This window comes from Lagenorhynchus albirostris, chromosome 18 (genome assembly GCF_949774975.1).
Source record: "Lagenorhynchus albirostris chromosome 18, mLagAlb1.1, whole genome shotgun sequence".
Classification (NCBI taxonomy): Eukaryota; Metazoa; Chordata; class Mammalia; order Artiodactyla; family Delphinidae; genus Lagenorhynchus; species Lagenorhynchus albirostris.
In genome coordinates this window covers 20,524,436-20,541,239 of record NC_083112.1, presented here as the reverse complement: position 1 = coordinate 20,541,239, position 16,804 = coordinate 20,524,436, and the positions used below count along the sequence as shown (strand labels likewise).

The 16,804-nt window shown below is 35.3% G+C and overlaps 1 protein-coding gene across 1 annotated transcript in view; it reads left to right on the top strand.

Moving 5' to 3' along the window:
- LRRC63 (leucine rich repeat containing 63) overlaps positions 1–16,804 on the top strand; it is a 41,920-nt gene that overhangs the window by 10,423 nt on the left and 14,693 nt on the right. Inside the window, exons 4-6 of the mRNA XM_060129558.1 lie at positions 1,000–1,160; positions 7,670–7,768; positions 12,538–12,674. Of these exons, the coding sequence (XP_059985541.1) occupies positions 1,000–1,160; positions 7,670–7,768; positions 12,538–12,674 (397 nt within the window). The remainder of the gene's footprint in view (positions 1–999; positions 1,161–7,669; positions 7,769–12,537; positions 12,675–16,804) is intronic.

Here is a 16,804-nt window from a genome sequence, read left to right as displayed (position 1 = left end):
GGTGGGCAGGAAGCAGGCCACAGACTTAATTCTTAACTCATTCTCCATTCCTCTTGCTCCATTCCCTCCCAAAAGACAAGGAATCTCCATATCACATCATACATCTTTCTTCATTCTGTGGTTAACTTTCACATCGATTGACCTGAAATGGGCACAAAGGCCTATTTTAGAAATTAACAACTGAACATTGTTTTCTTTGGTCTAGGATGCCTCATCTCTTCTCATTGAAGCAATGGTATAAGAATTATTCAGATGATAAAATATGTTGCAGCAAGTAATACAGCAAGAATGGCTGGGAGTGTAAAATATATTTCAAAATATTTTCCTGCCACACCTGGGTGTGTGCTTGAACATGCCATTTTTGACAAAAGGGGAAACCCACAAGGGTTGTGATAAAGTAAATGTAGGTGGTCGCTGTTTGGCTACTCCTGAGTTGTCTGCTTCCCCCCACCCCTTTCTTGTGTGAGGTCTTTAAACTGAGGGAAGAGCTTAGTTACATAGGGTATTTGAATCATGCATCAATGCGATATTAAAGCAAAAAGCAAGATTTCTCCTTGGGATATGATCTCTATCTGATATATGCTTATATGATGTCCTTTATTCATTTTGTGAAGAAAGAAGTTGTTTATGTAATTCATCATAAAATAAGATGTTTTTACATATAGCACAAGACTCAGACTGATGGAATCTAAATTATTGAGGTAGAAATCTATGAGCTTATGGTTTTCTTTTGGGAAGAAAAGTTTGCTATCTAATATTAGTCTGCTATCTAATATTAAAATGTTTGGCCAACAGAACCAACTGAGGTTGGGTGGATGGAGGTTATAGGGAATCTCCAACATGAGGTTGGGTGGGTGAAAGTTATGGGGAATCTCTTCCAAAGGAGGCATCCAGGTAACCTATTTATGATGACTTACTGTTATCATAACATGAATACCTTTTAACTTTCACTCTAAGTGATGACACATTTACGTTTCCTGTCTTGTTTTGTTTATTTAGGTAGCATTAAATCTAGAAAAATCGAAACCTCAGCGTCACATATCGTACATTGTGAAGGTTTTAAGGCTGTTGTGGCAACACGCTATGGAACAGTAACAGCCATGACCAAGATGGCCATAGTAACCTGTCAAATTCATGGAAGAAATGCACTTAATCTTAAGGTATACTACGTCTTCTCAATGGCAACTTCCTGTTGTATTATCGGTCATTTTTGTTTTAGGTTTCCTAACTTAGGTTATTCTCCATGGTATTGAAGGAACAACATAAAGTGGTGGTGGTTGAGGGAGTAATGGAGTTGTATAGTAACAAAACTTTTGTGTGCTGTTGAAGTTAACTTGGTATCAATCCAAACTAGATGTTTTAAATTTAGGATGCTGATCATAATCTTCATGGTAACCACTCCTAAGAAACTATCTTAAAAATGTACACAAAAGGGAATGAGAAAGGAATCAACATGACAGATTACAAAAAATTAATTAAACACCAAGGAGGCAGTAATGTAGTAAACGTGGAATAACAACAACAAAAATTCCAGAAAAGGCAAAACTATGGTGACAGTAAATATATCAGTGGTTGTAAGGGATTTTGGAGGGAGGGAGGGAAGGATGAATAGGAGGAACACAGGGGATTTTTAGGGCAGTGAAATTATTCTGTATGATACTGTCATAATGGATACACATTTCATTATACATCTGTCAAGACCCATTGAATATACAACAAAAGGTCTGAACTCTAACATAATTTACAGATTTATGTTGATAATGATGTGCTAATGTTAGTCCACTGATTGTGACAAATATACTGGTGTGTCAGATGTTGATGTCGGGAGATGTACTGGATGTGTGTGGGGAAGGGGTATGTGGAAAAGAAAGATCTCAAATAAGTAACCTAACTTTGCACTTTAAGGAACTTGAACAAAAGAGCAAACTACACCCAAAATTAGCAGAAAGAAGGAAATAAAGATTAGAACAGAGATAAATGAAACAGAGGATAGAAAAGCAATAGAGAGAATCAATGAAACCAAAAGTTAGTTCTTTGAAAAGAATGACAAAGTTGACCTTTGGCTAGACTAAGAAAAAATAGAGAGAAGGTCCAAATAAATAAAATCAGAAATGAAAATGGAAACATTTCTACTGGCTTCACAGAAGCAGAAAGGATTATAAGAGAATACTATGAACAACTGCATGCCTGCAAATTAAATATCCTAGATGAAATGAAACATTTTCTAGTAAAACATAAATTACCAAAACTGACTCAACAACAAATAGAAATTTGAGCAGACCTATAAAAAGTAAAGAGATTGAATAAATAATCAAAACCTCCCAACAAAGAACAGTGCAGGTCCAGATAGCTTTATGGGTGAATTCTGCTAATCGTTTAAAGAAAAAGGAACATATATACTTCTCTAAATCTTTCAGAAAATAAAAGAGGAAGGAACACCACCCAATTCCACTGTTGTGCTGGTGGAGGGGGCGGGAATCCCACATCACCCAACAGTTCTTGGACACCAGCTGGGTGTCCTACAATTCAACTCAATTCTGACACTATCTACCCAGAGATAACATCAGATTCCACACGTAAAGTGCTCAGTCCCATAAGACTGCTCTACACTTCAGACGCCAATCACAAGCCCAGGTGGTTACCTGTGATTCTGACCAACCACCTACAGACTGGAGGTTCCAAGGACCCCCTCCAACTCAGGATGCCAATCACAAGTTGTTACCTATAGTTCTGATTGACTGGCTATAAATCAGAAATTCCCACGACCCCTCCTGATTAATTCGCTAGAGTGGCTCACAGAACTCAGGAAAGCTATTTACTTACTTGATTACTGGTTTATTACAAAGGATATTAAGGGATGTGAATCAACAGTTATATGAAGAAAAACATAGGACATGGTATGAGGAAAGGGTGTGGAGACCCTACACCCTCTCCAGGTGCTACTCTCCCCAAATTTCCACGTGTTCACAGACCTGGAAGCTCTCCAAATCCTGTCCTTCTGGTTTTTATGGAGGTTTCATTAATAGTATAATTGATTAAATCATTGGCCACTGCTGATTGAGCTCAGTCTTCAATCCCTTTCCCTCTTCAGAGGTGAGGGGACTGAAAGTTCCAACCTTCTAATCACATGGTTGGTTCTTCTGACACCCAGCCCCTTTCAAAAGTCACCTCACCAACATAAATCCAGTTGTTGTGGAAAGGCGTTTGTTATGAATAACAAGACACCCATTTCGCCTTTATGGTTCTGATTCAATTTCAGGAGCTGAAGATAAGAGAATAAGTATTATGACAAAAGATGCTCCCATTGCTCTTATTGTTCAGGAAATTCCAAGGGTTTTGGGAGCTGGTAGCGAGGAACCATGGATAAAGTCCAACTATATATGAGAAATATATTTTGGTCATTCAGATGACCAAATACATTTTTTAACAAGTAAAAATATCAACAACATATAACACATTTTATGCTATCAGTATAACCCAGATATCAAGGGAAGATAAAGACACCACAAGAAAACTACAGATCAATATCCTTTGTTAATTAATTAATAAAATTGCTAAATCCATGATAGGATTAAGAAAAAAAGAAACACTAAATACCAAATTCAAAATTTAAAAAGGGGAAATCACCACATTTCCTACAGACATTAAAATAGAAAATAATGAAATAATAAGAACAACATTTTCCCAATAAATGCAACAACTGTGATGAAATGGAAAAATTTTTTGAAAAACACAACTTGCTGAAACAGACACAACAAGGACTAGAACATCAGAAAAGTCTTGCACCTGTAAAAACCTAATTGAAATTTTAATTAAGAGCCTTCACACAGAGAAAGCTCCAGGCACAAACAGCCTCACTGGTGATTCTATCAGACAATGAAGAAGGAAATAATATCAGTTTAGGCTAACTCCTTCAGAAATCAGAGGAGGAAGAACACTTGCTAACTCATTGTTTGATGCCTGTGTAACTCTCCTACTATCTCTTCAGATATTGCTCCCGTCTCATTCCTTTTGTCCTCTTCTTATCAGACTCCAGCTACATGTATCTTAGGCCTTTTCATCTTGTCCCATATATCCCTTACTCTCTTCCTGTATCCCTTTTACTTTCTGTGCTTTATTCTGAGCATTTTCTTCTTACCTAAATTCTGGTTCATTCATTCTCTTTTCAGCTTTGTGAAATCTGCTGTTAAACCCTTTATCAAGTCCTTAATTTTGGTTGGTTTCTTTTATAATCTAATTTCTTTGAACTTTAAATTCTTTATCTTATAATTTGATTTTTCGAGGCTATTAATCACAGTTAACTTTTTTTTTTGTTTAACACATCTGACGTATCCAAAATATGGACCTTCCATGGGCCTATTTCTATGGTCTATCATTTCTCTTGATTTTTGTCCAAGTATCTTTTTGCATGTCTTTTTATTTTTGATTGCATGATAGATGTTGTGTAGAAATAATTTGAGGCCATAGATAATGTTATATTCTTCCAAAATTTTTTTATTGTTGCTTCTGACAGGCAAAGAGGCTAGGGGATGTTCATCTTAATCTAATCAAAATCAGCTGGTTTAATGCTGGACTTTAATTTTTGTAGAGATTTCCTGTTAAACTTCTTTCCTAAGGCTGTAGCCTTTTAGCCACCTCATATCAAGTCTGAAGTCCCTTCTCCTTGGGAAGCCCTGAATTCCAATTTTTGTCTCCCTAGCCCTGTGAGACTGGCTATAGTTCGCCACCACAGCTTTGGATTAGGCAAATGACTTTTGGAGAAAAATAGTGTTGAGTGCTGTGTTTAACACCCTGAGATTCCCTTCTTTCTGGAATTTTGGCTTCTTAAGACCTAGCTACTTTAGTCATTCTCCAAGTCTTTGTTGTATTGTGTTTGTTTCCATTTTTGGTTTTAGTTGAAGGGCTGGTTTGAAACAAGGCTGTTGCCCATTAATATAAGTGAAAAAATCAGATTATCTGGTTTTGAAGTGAATTACTTTATTTATTTATTTCTTTTTAAATAAATTTATTTATTTTTGGCTGCGTTGGGTCTTCACTGCTGCACACAGGCTTTCTCTAGTTGTGGCGAGCAGGGCCTACTCTTCATTGCAGTGCATGGGCTTCTCATTGTGGTGGCTTCTCTTGTTTCGGAACACAGGCTCTAGGCTCACGGGCTTCAGTAGTTGTGGTGCATGGGCTCAGTAGTTGTGGCTCGTGGGCTCTAGAGCGTAGGCTCAGTAGTTGTGGTGCATGGGCTTAGTTGCTCTGCGGCATGTGGGATCTTCCCGGTCCAGGGCTTGAACCTGTGTCCCCTGCACTGGCAGGTGGATTCTTAGCCACTGTGCCACCAGGGAAGTCCCAAAGTGAATTACTTTAAATCAGAGGTTGGCAAAGTTTTTCTGTAATGGGACAGATAAGTAAAATTTTAGACTTTGAAGTCTACATCGTCTCTGTCACAATTAATCAACTCTGTTGTGTAGTATAAGAACAGCCATATTACAACACCCAAACTTAGAGTGTGGCTGTGTTCCAATAAAACTTTATTTATAGAAACAGGTGGCAGACTGTAGCTCACTGATTCCTGCTTTAAATCGAGGAAGAGTATATCTTCTAAAGAGTTAAATGGAGCTAGTCAAGAGAAACATCTACTTACACAGTCATCAATATTATTTTAAAAGAATATTTGACTCCAGAGTAGAATCCTGAGCTCTGTGGGGATGATATAAAAGAATTAAAAGTAATAACTTCTAATCTATCTCATGGACTTATTAAGGAAACAGATTTTACATGAATAGAATTTACACAAAAAAATGTACTGATTAATTTAATACAGACTCAGTGCATCAATGCTTAAATGTTGCTAGAGCAATTCAAGAGCTTGAGAAAGCCGCCACTTTCTTGGTGTTGTTTAATTCTTCACATCCTTATCATGGTAACTGCAGCAAACAGGTTTTATGATGGGATGGTAAAAGAGAGATCCAGCATACCTATGCTGGGCAGACCTCATAGTATATCCACAGTGAAGGTTCCTGGGATTCCATGAGGCAATAAGAAGGTCCTGGATAGTCACTCATTCAGCCAATATTTAGTAATAACCCACTATGTACCCAGTGGTAAACTATGTATCTCATTATGTATCAGTGTGCAAAACAGAAAAAAAAAAACTATTTCATGGAGCTTATACTTTAGTGGGATGAGATCATACATACATACATTTATATATAGTCTGTCCTCTGGTGATAAGAGTTATGAAGAAAAATAAAGCAAGTGGAGGGGACAGAAAGCCATCAATGGGGCACTGGTTTGAGAGGTTGCTATTTGTGATAGGATGTGATGACTTACGAGCAGACAGCTGCCTATAAGCAACCTGTGAATGAAGTGAGAAGATACTTCATGGGAATAGATGGGGGAAGAGTTTTCCAGGCAGAAGAAAATGTAAAGGCACTAGTTATCTGAGCACACTTAGTGGAATGATTACAGACTGTGACAGACACTTTCCTGCTACATAATTTAGTGTACTACTAGTTATGTCGAGAAGAGATGAATGTTTAGTGACAGGAAGAAAGAACACCTACTCTTCTATAGGTGTATATTTCTACCAACATCTAGACATTTACAAATATTGATACTTTAATAAGAGGTCAGTCTTGAAACCAGTACTGTCAATTCTAAGATTCTTTAGCCATGAACCTCATCTCTCTCATACAGTGCATGCCATAACCCAATGCATTGGTAGCAATGCCTCCCTTCACTATAAGCTGAGGTTTGATCCTTCAGCATTAGAGTTCCTTGGTTCATTCAGCTGAACACTACTGATTCTATGATACTTAAGAAACAAATGTACCAACTTTCCTGGAATATTAAAGATACTGGGGGCACTAAGCATGTCTTGGTCAATTTGGGCTGCTATGACAAAATGCCATAGAGTGGCTTAAAAAATGGACATTTACTTCTCACAGTTCTGGTGGCTGGGAAGTCTGACACTGAGGTGTCAGCCAATTTGGTTCCTGGTGAGCGCTCTCTTTTTCACAGCTGACTTTTTGCTGTATCCTCACATGTGGAGAGAAAGAGATCTCTGGTCCACTGTTCTTATAAGGACACTGATTCCATCGTGAGGGCTCCATCCTTAAGACCTCATCTAATCCAAATTACTTCCCAAAGACTTCACTTCTAAATGCCATCATGTTGGGGATTAGAGCTTCAACAAATGAATTTTGGGGGAACATGAACATTTAGTCCATAACAAAAGCATATGTTTTCCTCAATCAGAAATTGGCATATTTAAGCAAGAAATTTTAAGAAGACGTTAGATTAATAGAAAGATAACAGAGAAATAGAAGTAAAACATGAAAAAAAGAGGGGGTAAAGAGAATTAAATATAAAATACATTTAATTACTTATTTCAGCATGTAGTGGACAGTCAATAAATGTTTGCTTGTTATTAACTGAAATAATGCCTTTCACACATGTAACACTATATTTATTACAGATGTAAATACTTAGTTTTTCTATTTTTTTCTTTACATATTTAAGAAATTATTATCATGAAAGACTAAAATAAATGAATGGAAGATTATTATAGGCTTGTTATTAGGTCACACATTTAGATTATGTGCTCATTTTTTTAAACACTAGTATAAAATATTTTGTGCATGGTAAATAATTCTTATCTCTTGTCACTTTCTTTTAGGGCTTTTTTCTCCTGAATTGTCCAGACCTAACATCTTTGGCTTTCCAATTGATATATCTTAATTTATCATATAATAACATCGGTTACTTTCCCACAGAAGTGAGTCCATTTTTATTATTGTATATATTGTCATAATTTATTATTATTAATAATTATAATTTAAAAATAGACACTTATGATACCCTGGAGTTACTATAAATAAATATATTTTGGATTGTATCCTAAAAGGCTTATTTTTAGAAGTACCAAAAGTATAGTACATTTTTCTTAGCAAGTCCCATGACACAATCCCCAAAGACTGTGTTATGGTCAGGCTCTCAAATATGTTCTCATAATTGTACAATGTATATAAAATTATTTATTTTTCTGATTCTGAATAAAACCTAAGATATACTTTATCCATGCTAATTGGAAGCTTTAAAGGCAATGTTTAGTGACAAGGTAATATGATGTTGTAACAAGTTTTAATTACAATAGGCTGAAATAGGATATTCTACTTAATAAAACATACCAAGGATAATCAGATATGGGGTGAGATGATTCAATGTCATTATATAAACAAGTCATTATAAGTAATTAGGACAGATTATGTTTTCAGTGTCTTTAGTCATTGTTTCATTGGTCACGGGGTGTTTTGTTGTTTTGTGAATTGATTTCCAGAGTATTAACTTTTAGTGAATTAATTTCTAGCAAATTGATTTGCTTTCTATTTCAAACATGTAGTATTGGAAACATATATTTTCCATAATTTCTATGATATTGTGTTTTTTTTTTCACTAGAAGAGTTATTTGTTCTTTTCTAGTATATCACACTAGTTTTATTAATTTGACTAAGACAAATTGACAAGAATTCCCAAGGAATATAGGGATCTTAGTTCTTCACATTAATTTTAACCTTTCTTCTAAACAGTCATATATGAGGCTTGTGCATCTGCCAAAGAATACTCTAACCACTCAAGCAGAATGTATAACCATATGGAAGATTTTCAGGTGTAAATTATAAAGTGCTCATTTTTAAAGTGATAGAAATAAGTAGAACTTGCCATTAAAATGCAGATCAGTGTTGTATAGCTATAGATAAAATGTTCCAATGAAAATGGCAATATCCAGGCTTGGAAGGGCCGTACTAGGGGTAGGCAAATGATGCCAAGTTATTAGCATAGTGTAAGTGAAATGAATAGAAGACTAGAGGCTGGCATACATGTGGTGATTGGACAAGTTTCATGGAAAATTCAAGATGGTAGACTCTGGCAGAGACAGAGCCTACTGAAATAGTTTAGGACAGGAAAAGGTAGAAGCAGAAATGGTAAATATAACAAACCATATAAATATATACTTGGTCTCCTTTCTTCTCTTAGCTTCTTTAAAAGACACAAAATCACATACAATAGTAATTAATTATAATAATGTATTGTTACGTTTGTAACATATATAGATGTAATATGTATAACAATTATAGTACAAAAAAGGAAGAGGGAATAGAGCTATCTAGGAACAACATCTCCATATCTCACTGGAATTAAGTTAGTGTAAATCTGAAGTAGATTCTGGTAAGTCAAGGTGTATATTACAACCCCTAAAGCAATCACTAAGAAAATAACTGAAGAGAATACAGTGGGAAAAAAAATCATTAAATTAATTTAAATGTTATACTAGAAAATATCCAGTTGATGCAAAAGAAGACAGTAAAGGAGGAACAAAAATGACATGACATTTAGAAAACTATAAGTGAAATTGTGATGTAAATCCAACCATGTCAATAATAACATTAAATGTTAATACATGAAACAATCAATAAAAAAATAGTTTGTCAGCCCCAGTGATAGTTTGTCTAAAGGAGATACACTTAAGAGTAAAAGATCCAAAGAGGTTAAAAGTAAAAGTATAGGAAAAGATATATCATGCAAATAGCAATCATAAGAAAGCTGGAGTGACTATACTAATATCAGACAAAATAAATTTTAAAACAAAAAATGTCACTAGAGATAAAGAGGGACATTTTGTCAATCTTTCAGGATGCTGTAACAACTATAAACATTTAGGTACTTAACAACAGAGCCCCAGAATACATGAAGCAAAAACTGAAAGAACTGAGGGAAGAAATAGAGAATTCAAAAATAATAGTTGGACACTTCAATACCCCACTTTCAATAACACACAGATCAACTAGACAGAAGATGAAAGTGAAGTGGAAGACATGAACAACATTACAAACCAATAAGACCTAACAGACATTTATGGGACACTCCAACCAAAAGTAGCAGAATACATAATTCTCAAATTCACGTGGAACATTTTGCAGAAGAGACAATAGGTTAGTCTACAAAAAATTTTAAAAAAAATTGAAAGTCACAGAAAGTATATTTTTGGGCCACAATGAAATTTAATTAGAAATCAGTGGCTGAAAGAAATTTGGAAATAAATGGAAATTAAGCAACACACTCTTAAATAACCAATGAGTCAATGAAGAAATCAAAAGGGAAATTAAAAATTACTTTGAAATAAATAAAAATCAAAACACAACAATCCAAAATTTATGGGATGCATCTACATCAGTGCTCAGAGGGAAATTTATAGCTATCAATTACTATACTAAAAAGGAAAAAATCGAAACCTAATATTCCATCTTAAGCCACAAGAGAAAAAGAGCTAAATAAATCTAAAGAAAGAATAAGGAAGGACATAATAAAAACTAGTGAAACAGGGAACAGAAAAACAATGTCAGCAAAACCTAAAACTGTTACTTTGAAAAGATCAACAAAATTGACTAACCTGACATAAACTGATCAAGAAAAAAACAAAGATTCAAGTTACTAATATTAGGAGTGAAGGATGGGATATCATATCAACCTTACAGAAAAATTTTTTAAAGATTTTAAGAGAATACTACAAATAACTGTATACCAGCCAACTAGATAATGTAGATGAAGTGGACACATATTTAGGAAGACACAAGAAAGGACTCAAGAATAAATAGAAAACCTGAATGGTTCTATAAAAAAAGAAAGAGTTTCAGTAGTAATTTTAAAACTTTCCTCAAAGCAAAGTCCAGGATCAGATAGCTCCATTGGCGAATTCTGCCAGATGTCTTAAAAAGAATTAACACCAATCCTTTACAAACTCCTATGAAAAATTGGAGAAAACGTTCTCATTCAAACTATTAAACCCGTAATACCCTGATACCAAAACTAGACAAAGATATGGAAAGAAAAGCAAACTACAGAACAACAGCTCATGAATATAGATGCAATAATCCTCAACAAAATGCTAGTAAACCAAATTCAGCAACATATAAAGAGGATTTTCCACCATAACCAAGTGAGATCTATTCCAGGAATGCAAGGTTGGTTAAACATACAAAAATCAATCAATGTGATTCCACATTAATATAGTGAAGGGTTAAAAAAAACTATACAATTATATCAACAGAGACAGAAAAATCATTTTACAAAATCCAACATCCTTTCATGACAAAAACACTCAACATCTATGAATAGAAGGGGGGCATCCTCAACTTGATAAAGGGTGTCTACAAAAAACCCACAGCCAATACCATACTTAATGGTGAAAAACTGAAAATTTTCTTCCTAAGATCAGGAACAAGATGAAGATGTCTACTCGTGTCACTGTGTATTGTACTGGAGTTTCTAGCCAAGACAATTAGACAAGAAAAAGAAGTAAAAGGCATTCACACTAAAAACGAAGGAGTTTAAACTATCTTTTGTTGTAGCTGATACAGTCTTATATATAGAAATCCTAAGGCATTCACTAAAAACTATTAGAACTAATGAGTGAGTTAATCAAGGGTGCAGTGTACAAGATCAATATACAAAAATCAATTGTATTTCTACATACTAGCAACAAACAATTCTGACAAAATTAATAAAGCAAATCTACTTACACGAAAAAGAAGAAAATAATTAGAAGTTTAACAAAAGCACAAAACTTATACTGTGAAAACTACAGAGCATTGTTAAAAGAAATTAAAGAAGACATAATTATATGACAAGACATCCCATGTTCATGGATCTGAAAACTTAACATTGTTAAGATGGCAATACTTGCAAATTGATCTACAGATTCATTGCACTCTCTATGAAAATTACAACTTGCCTTTTTTTCAGAATTTGACAGGCTGATCCTAAAGTTCATATGGAATTGCAAGGTATTCCAAATAGCCAAAACAATCTTGAAAAGAAAAAACAAACTTGGAGGACTTAAACTTTCTGATGGCAAGAATAAGCATGCTCTACTCCACCAATTTTAAATCTTCATGATATAAAAAGTTTTAATTTAATGTTAAAGGGAGCTAATGTAAAAGCTTGTTAAGATTCACTAGAGAGGAAGAAATATATAAATCAAGCAAAGATTGTGGATTTAAATGGCATACTCTATTTTTAAATTTCATATGGAAAATCAGTTATTTACAAATTACTGTGATATCAGAGTGAATCAAGCTGGCTATGATATCAGACACCCCATGATTGCTACAGTTAATTCCACTTATTTTCTTGATTCTGCAGGTATCTCCTACATTCCTCATTCTTGACATTCCTCATTCTTGGTTGTCTCTTATGAAACCGTGAGCTTGATCAAATAGGATGATTTTCCCATTTAGAAAAGGAACATTCTTGAGTCAAGGGTATATGAGTACAGTAGCTGCACTATCTTACCATATCATACATATGAATGCTGGTTAGTTATTTTCAAGGCTTACCAAAGGTATTTATTGAGATATATGACACAGCCAATTAGTGTTACCATACTGATTTGACTGCATTGGTTCAAAGAGTTTATAAAATGTAAAAAATAAGGATTCGCACACTTTAGTATTCTACTCATGCTTATTTCTCTTTTCCATTCTTCAGATATTTTGTCTTAAAAATTTACAAATACTGAATCTGAGAAATAATCCTATCAAAGAAATCCCTTCTACAATTCAACAACTTAAGTTCCTTAGAACTTTCAACATCGCCTTTAATTTGATTACTACGCTTCCACCTGGGTAAGGTTGATAGTCTGAGATTCTAAACACAGAAAATAAAGAGCATATAATTTAGAAAAGGATCAATTTCCCTTCTGAAAGCAGCTAGCTACTTTTTAGCCATTTGATAATTTTTATTCAGTTCCAGTTAGCTGATTTGCTTCTAATTATTGTGTTAAAAAAAAAAACCTACCAGCTACATAGATGGCAATTAATCTGGGGCTAGTAAATACATATCTAGACATCAATTCTCTGAGTATGGATTAAATCATATAAAGAAGCTCAGGTGAGAAACTTAACACCTATCCCTTGGTAGCCTTTTTGGATATCGAAAGAACTCTGAACTTGGAATTAAGAATTCTAGGCTTGGGACTTCCCTGGTGGCGCAGTGGTTAAGAATCCGCCTGCCAATGCAGGGGACGTGGTTTGGGCCCTGGTCTGGGAAGATCCCACATGCAGTGGAGCAACTACGCCCGTGTGCCACAACTATTGAGCCTGTGCTCTAGAGCCCACGAGCCACAACTACTGAAGCACGTGTGCCTAGAGCCCGTGCTCCACAACAAGAGAAGCCACTGCAATGAGAAGCCCACACACCACAACAAAGAGTAGCCCCTGCTTAACACAACTAGTGAAAGCCTGTACGCAGCAATGAAGACCCAATGCAGCCAAAAATAAATAAATTTATTTATTTTTAAAAAAAACATCGAGAAAAAAAAAACAATTCTAGACTTTTAACTTCAAAGTTGAGAATTATCTATTTGATCTGGAGAAAGACACAACCATTCTAGGCCTCAATTTCCTAATCTATGAACTAAGAAATTAACTGTATGATGTCTAAGATCCTTTAAACTCTGATAGGAATGTTTATATCCAGGCATAAAAGAGATGGATTTTTTTCCCACATATGGACTGGTAATTATTTACGTCTTAATGAAAGTTTTGAACCAAAACCTTAACCAAATGCCAAAACAAGATATCTCTTCCAGTTAGATTTTAACAAATTGAACGTAGGTTAAGGGCAAAAAGTTAAGAGCACAGGGACTCTTAAATAGTTTAACATTTTGCAAAAGAAGTTCTTATAGTAATTAAGAAAGTGCATCAAAATTCATTTATAAAACTGTTCATCCAGCATTGTTTGTAATTAACAATCCAAGATCTACATTAAAACACTGTAAAACTATTCATTTTGAAAAATTAAATAAAAATTATAGCATTTCTGTGTAAAAACACTTATATACACATCACACATTACACATAAAATGTATTTAAAAAGAAAGAATAAATACTAAGTAAAGATATTGCATTATGAGTTTTATTTTTGTTTGACTCATCTATCTTTCCAGAGTAACATAAAGTGTACTGCCTTGATTCCCTGCCTGGATACTAGAATCAGCCATTTCTCTTAGGAAACCCTATTTCCTTTTTATTGGAGGATGGTATTTAAAAAACAAGATCTGGGTGCTGTATATTCCCACTGCTATTGGGATGATATTGTTTCTAGACACTCTCAGTGGACAGAGATAGATAACTTATGTATGTATACTAATCTGTGTACACACATATCTATAATTGTTTGTGTACACACACATACATCTATGTACACACACCTCACTCCCTGAAGTTATGAAGCCATAACTGTAACAAAAGTTTAAAAACAAATGCTCTTATCTTTTTCTCAGTGGATACCAGGAGGAAAATGACATAGAAAATTACTACTTTTAACTAACAGAATCAAAGTTTTGCCTTGTTTTGGTTCAGTTTGATTTAATTAGCCAGCATGTTCTTTGGGAAAGAGAAGCTGTTTGGAATAAAGAATTTAAGAACATACTTGTGAACCCTGAAGTAAGAGCTGATTCTAAAAATGCACAAATTTATTTTCCCATATTGGTATTGATTAAAGATAGGGATTGAATTACTTTGTATCCATATACCTGAAGAACAGGGAGTACTAATTTGATTTCATACTGACTTGGATAAACTACTTAACTTCTTATAGCTTCCTTTTTTTTTTTTTACAGTTCTTTTTTTAAAAAATATCTTTATTGGAGTATAATTGCTTTACAATGTTGTGTTAGTTTCTGTTGTACAACAAAGTGAATCAGCTATAAGTATACATATATCCCCACAGCCCTTCCCTCTTGAGTCTCCCTCCCATCCTCCCTATCCCACTCCTCTAGGTCATCACAAAGCATGGAGCTGATCTCCCTGTGCTATGCAGCAGCTTCCCACTAGCCATCCATTCTACATTTGGTAGTGTACATATGTCAATGCTACTCTCTTACTTTGTCCCAGCTTCCCCTTCCCCCCCGCCACCCCCCCCCATTTTCTAAGACTGTGTCTTTATCCCTGCCCTGCCACTAGGTTCATCAGTACCATTTTTTTTAGATCCCATACACCTGTGTTAGCATACGGTATTTGTTTTTCTCTTTCTGACTTACTTCACTCTGTATGACAGACTCTAGGTCCATCCACCTCACTACAAATAACTCAATTTCGTTCCTTTTTATGGCTGCGTAATATTCCATTAATATGTGTGCCACATCTTCTTTATCCATTCATCTGTCGATGGACACTTAGGTTGCTTCCATATCCTGGTTACTGTAAATAGTGCTGCAATGAACATTGTGGCACATGTCTCTTTTTGAATTATGGTTTTCTCAGGGTATATGCCCAGTAGTGGGATTGCTGGGTCATATGGTAGTTCTATTTTTAGTTTTTTAAGGAACCTCCATACTGTTCTCCATAGTGGCTGTATCAATTTACATTCCCACCAACAGTGCAAGACGGGTCCCTTTTCTCCACATCCTCTCCAGCATTTATTGTTTGTAGATTTTTTTGATGATGGCCATTCTGATTGGTGTGAGGTGATACTTCATTGTGGTTTTGATTTGCATTTCTCTAATAATTAGTGATGTTGAGCATCTTTTCATGTGTTTGTTGGCAATCTGTATGCCTTTGGAGAAATGTCTATTTAGGTCTTCCACCCGTTTTTGGATTGGGTTGTTTGTTTTTTTGATATTGAGCTGCATGTGCTATTTGTATATTTTGGAGATTAATCCTTTGTCAGTTGCTTCATTTGCAAATATTTTCTCCCATTCTGAGGGTGTATTTTCATCTTGTTTATGGTTTCCTTTGCTGTGCAAAAGCTTTTAAGTTTCACTAGGTCCCATTTATTTTAAATTTTATTTCCATTACTCTAGGAGGTGGGTCAACAAAGATCTTGCTGTGGGCTTCCCTGGTGGCACAGTAGTTGAGGGTCTGCCTGCCGATGCAGGGGACACGGGTTCATGCCCCGGACCGGGAGGATCCCACGTGCCGCGGAGCGGCTGGGCCCGTGAGCCATGGCTGCTGGGCCTGCGTGTCCGGAGCCTGTGCTCCGCAGCGGGAGAGGCCACAGCGGTGAGAGGCCCGCATACCACAAAAAAAAAAAAAAAAAAAAAAGATCTTGCTGTGATTTATGTCAAAGAGTGTTCTGCCTATGTTTTCCTCTAAGAGTTTTAGAGTGTCTGGCCTTATATTTAGGTCTTTAATCCATTTTGAGTTTATTTTTGTGTATGGTGTTAAGAAGTGTTCTAATTTCATTCTTCTACATGTAGCTGTCCAGTTTTCCCAACTCCTCTTATTGAAGAGGCTATCTTTTCCCCATTGTATATGCTTGCCTCCTTTGTCAAAGATAAGGTGACCGTATGTGTGTGGGTTTACCTCTGGGCTTTCTATCCTGTTCCATTGATCTATATTTCTGTTTTTGTGCCAGTACCATACTGTCTTGATTGCTGTAGCTTTGTAGTATAGTCTGAAGTCAGGGAGCCTGATTCCTCCAGCTGTTTTTCTTTCTCAAGTTTGCTTTGGCTAGTTGTGGTCTCTTGTGTTTCCATACAAACTGTAAAATTTTTTGTTCTAGTTCTGTGAAAAATTCCATTGGCAATTTGATAGGGATTGCACTGAATCTGTAAATTGCTTTGGGTAGTATAGTCATTTTCACAGTGTTGATTCTTCCAGTCCAAGGACATGGTATATCTTTCCATCTGTTTGTATCATCTTTGATTTCTTTCATCAGTGTCTTATAGTTTTCTGCATACAGGTCTTTTCCCTCCTCAGGTAGGTTTATTCCTAGGTATTTTATTCTTTTTGAACACTCCCATTTACCACTG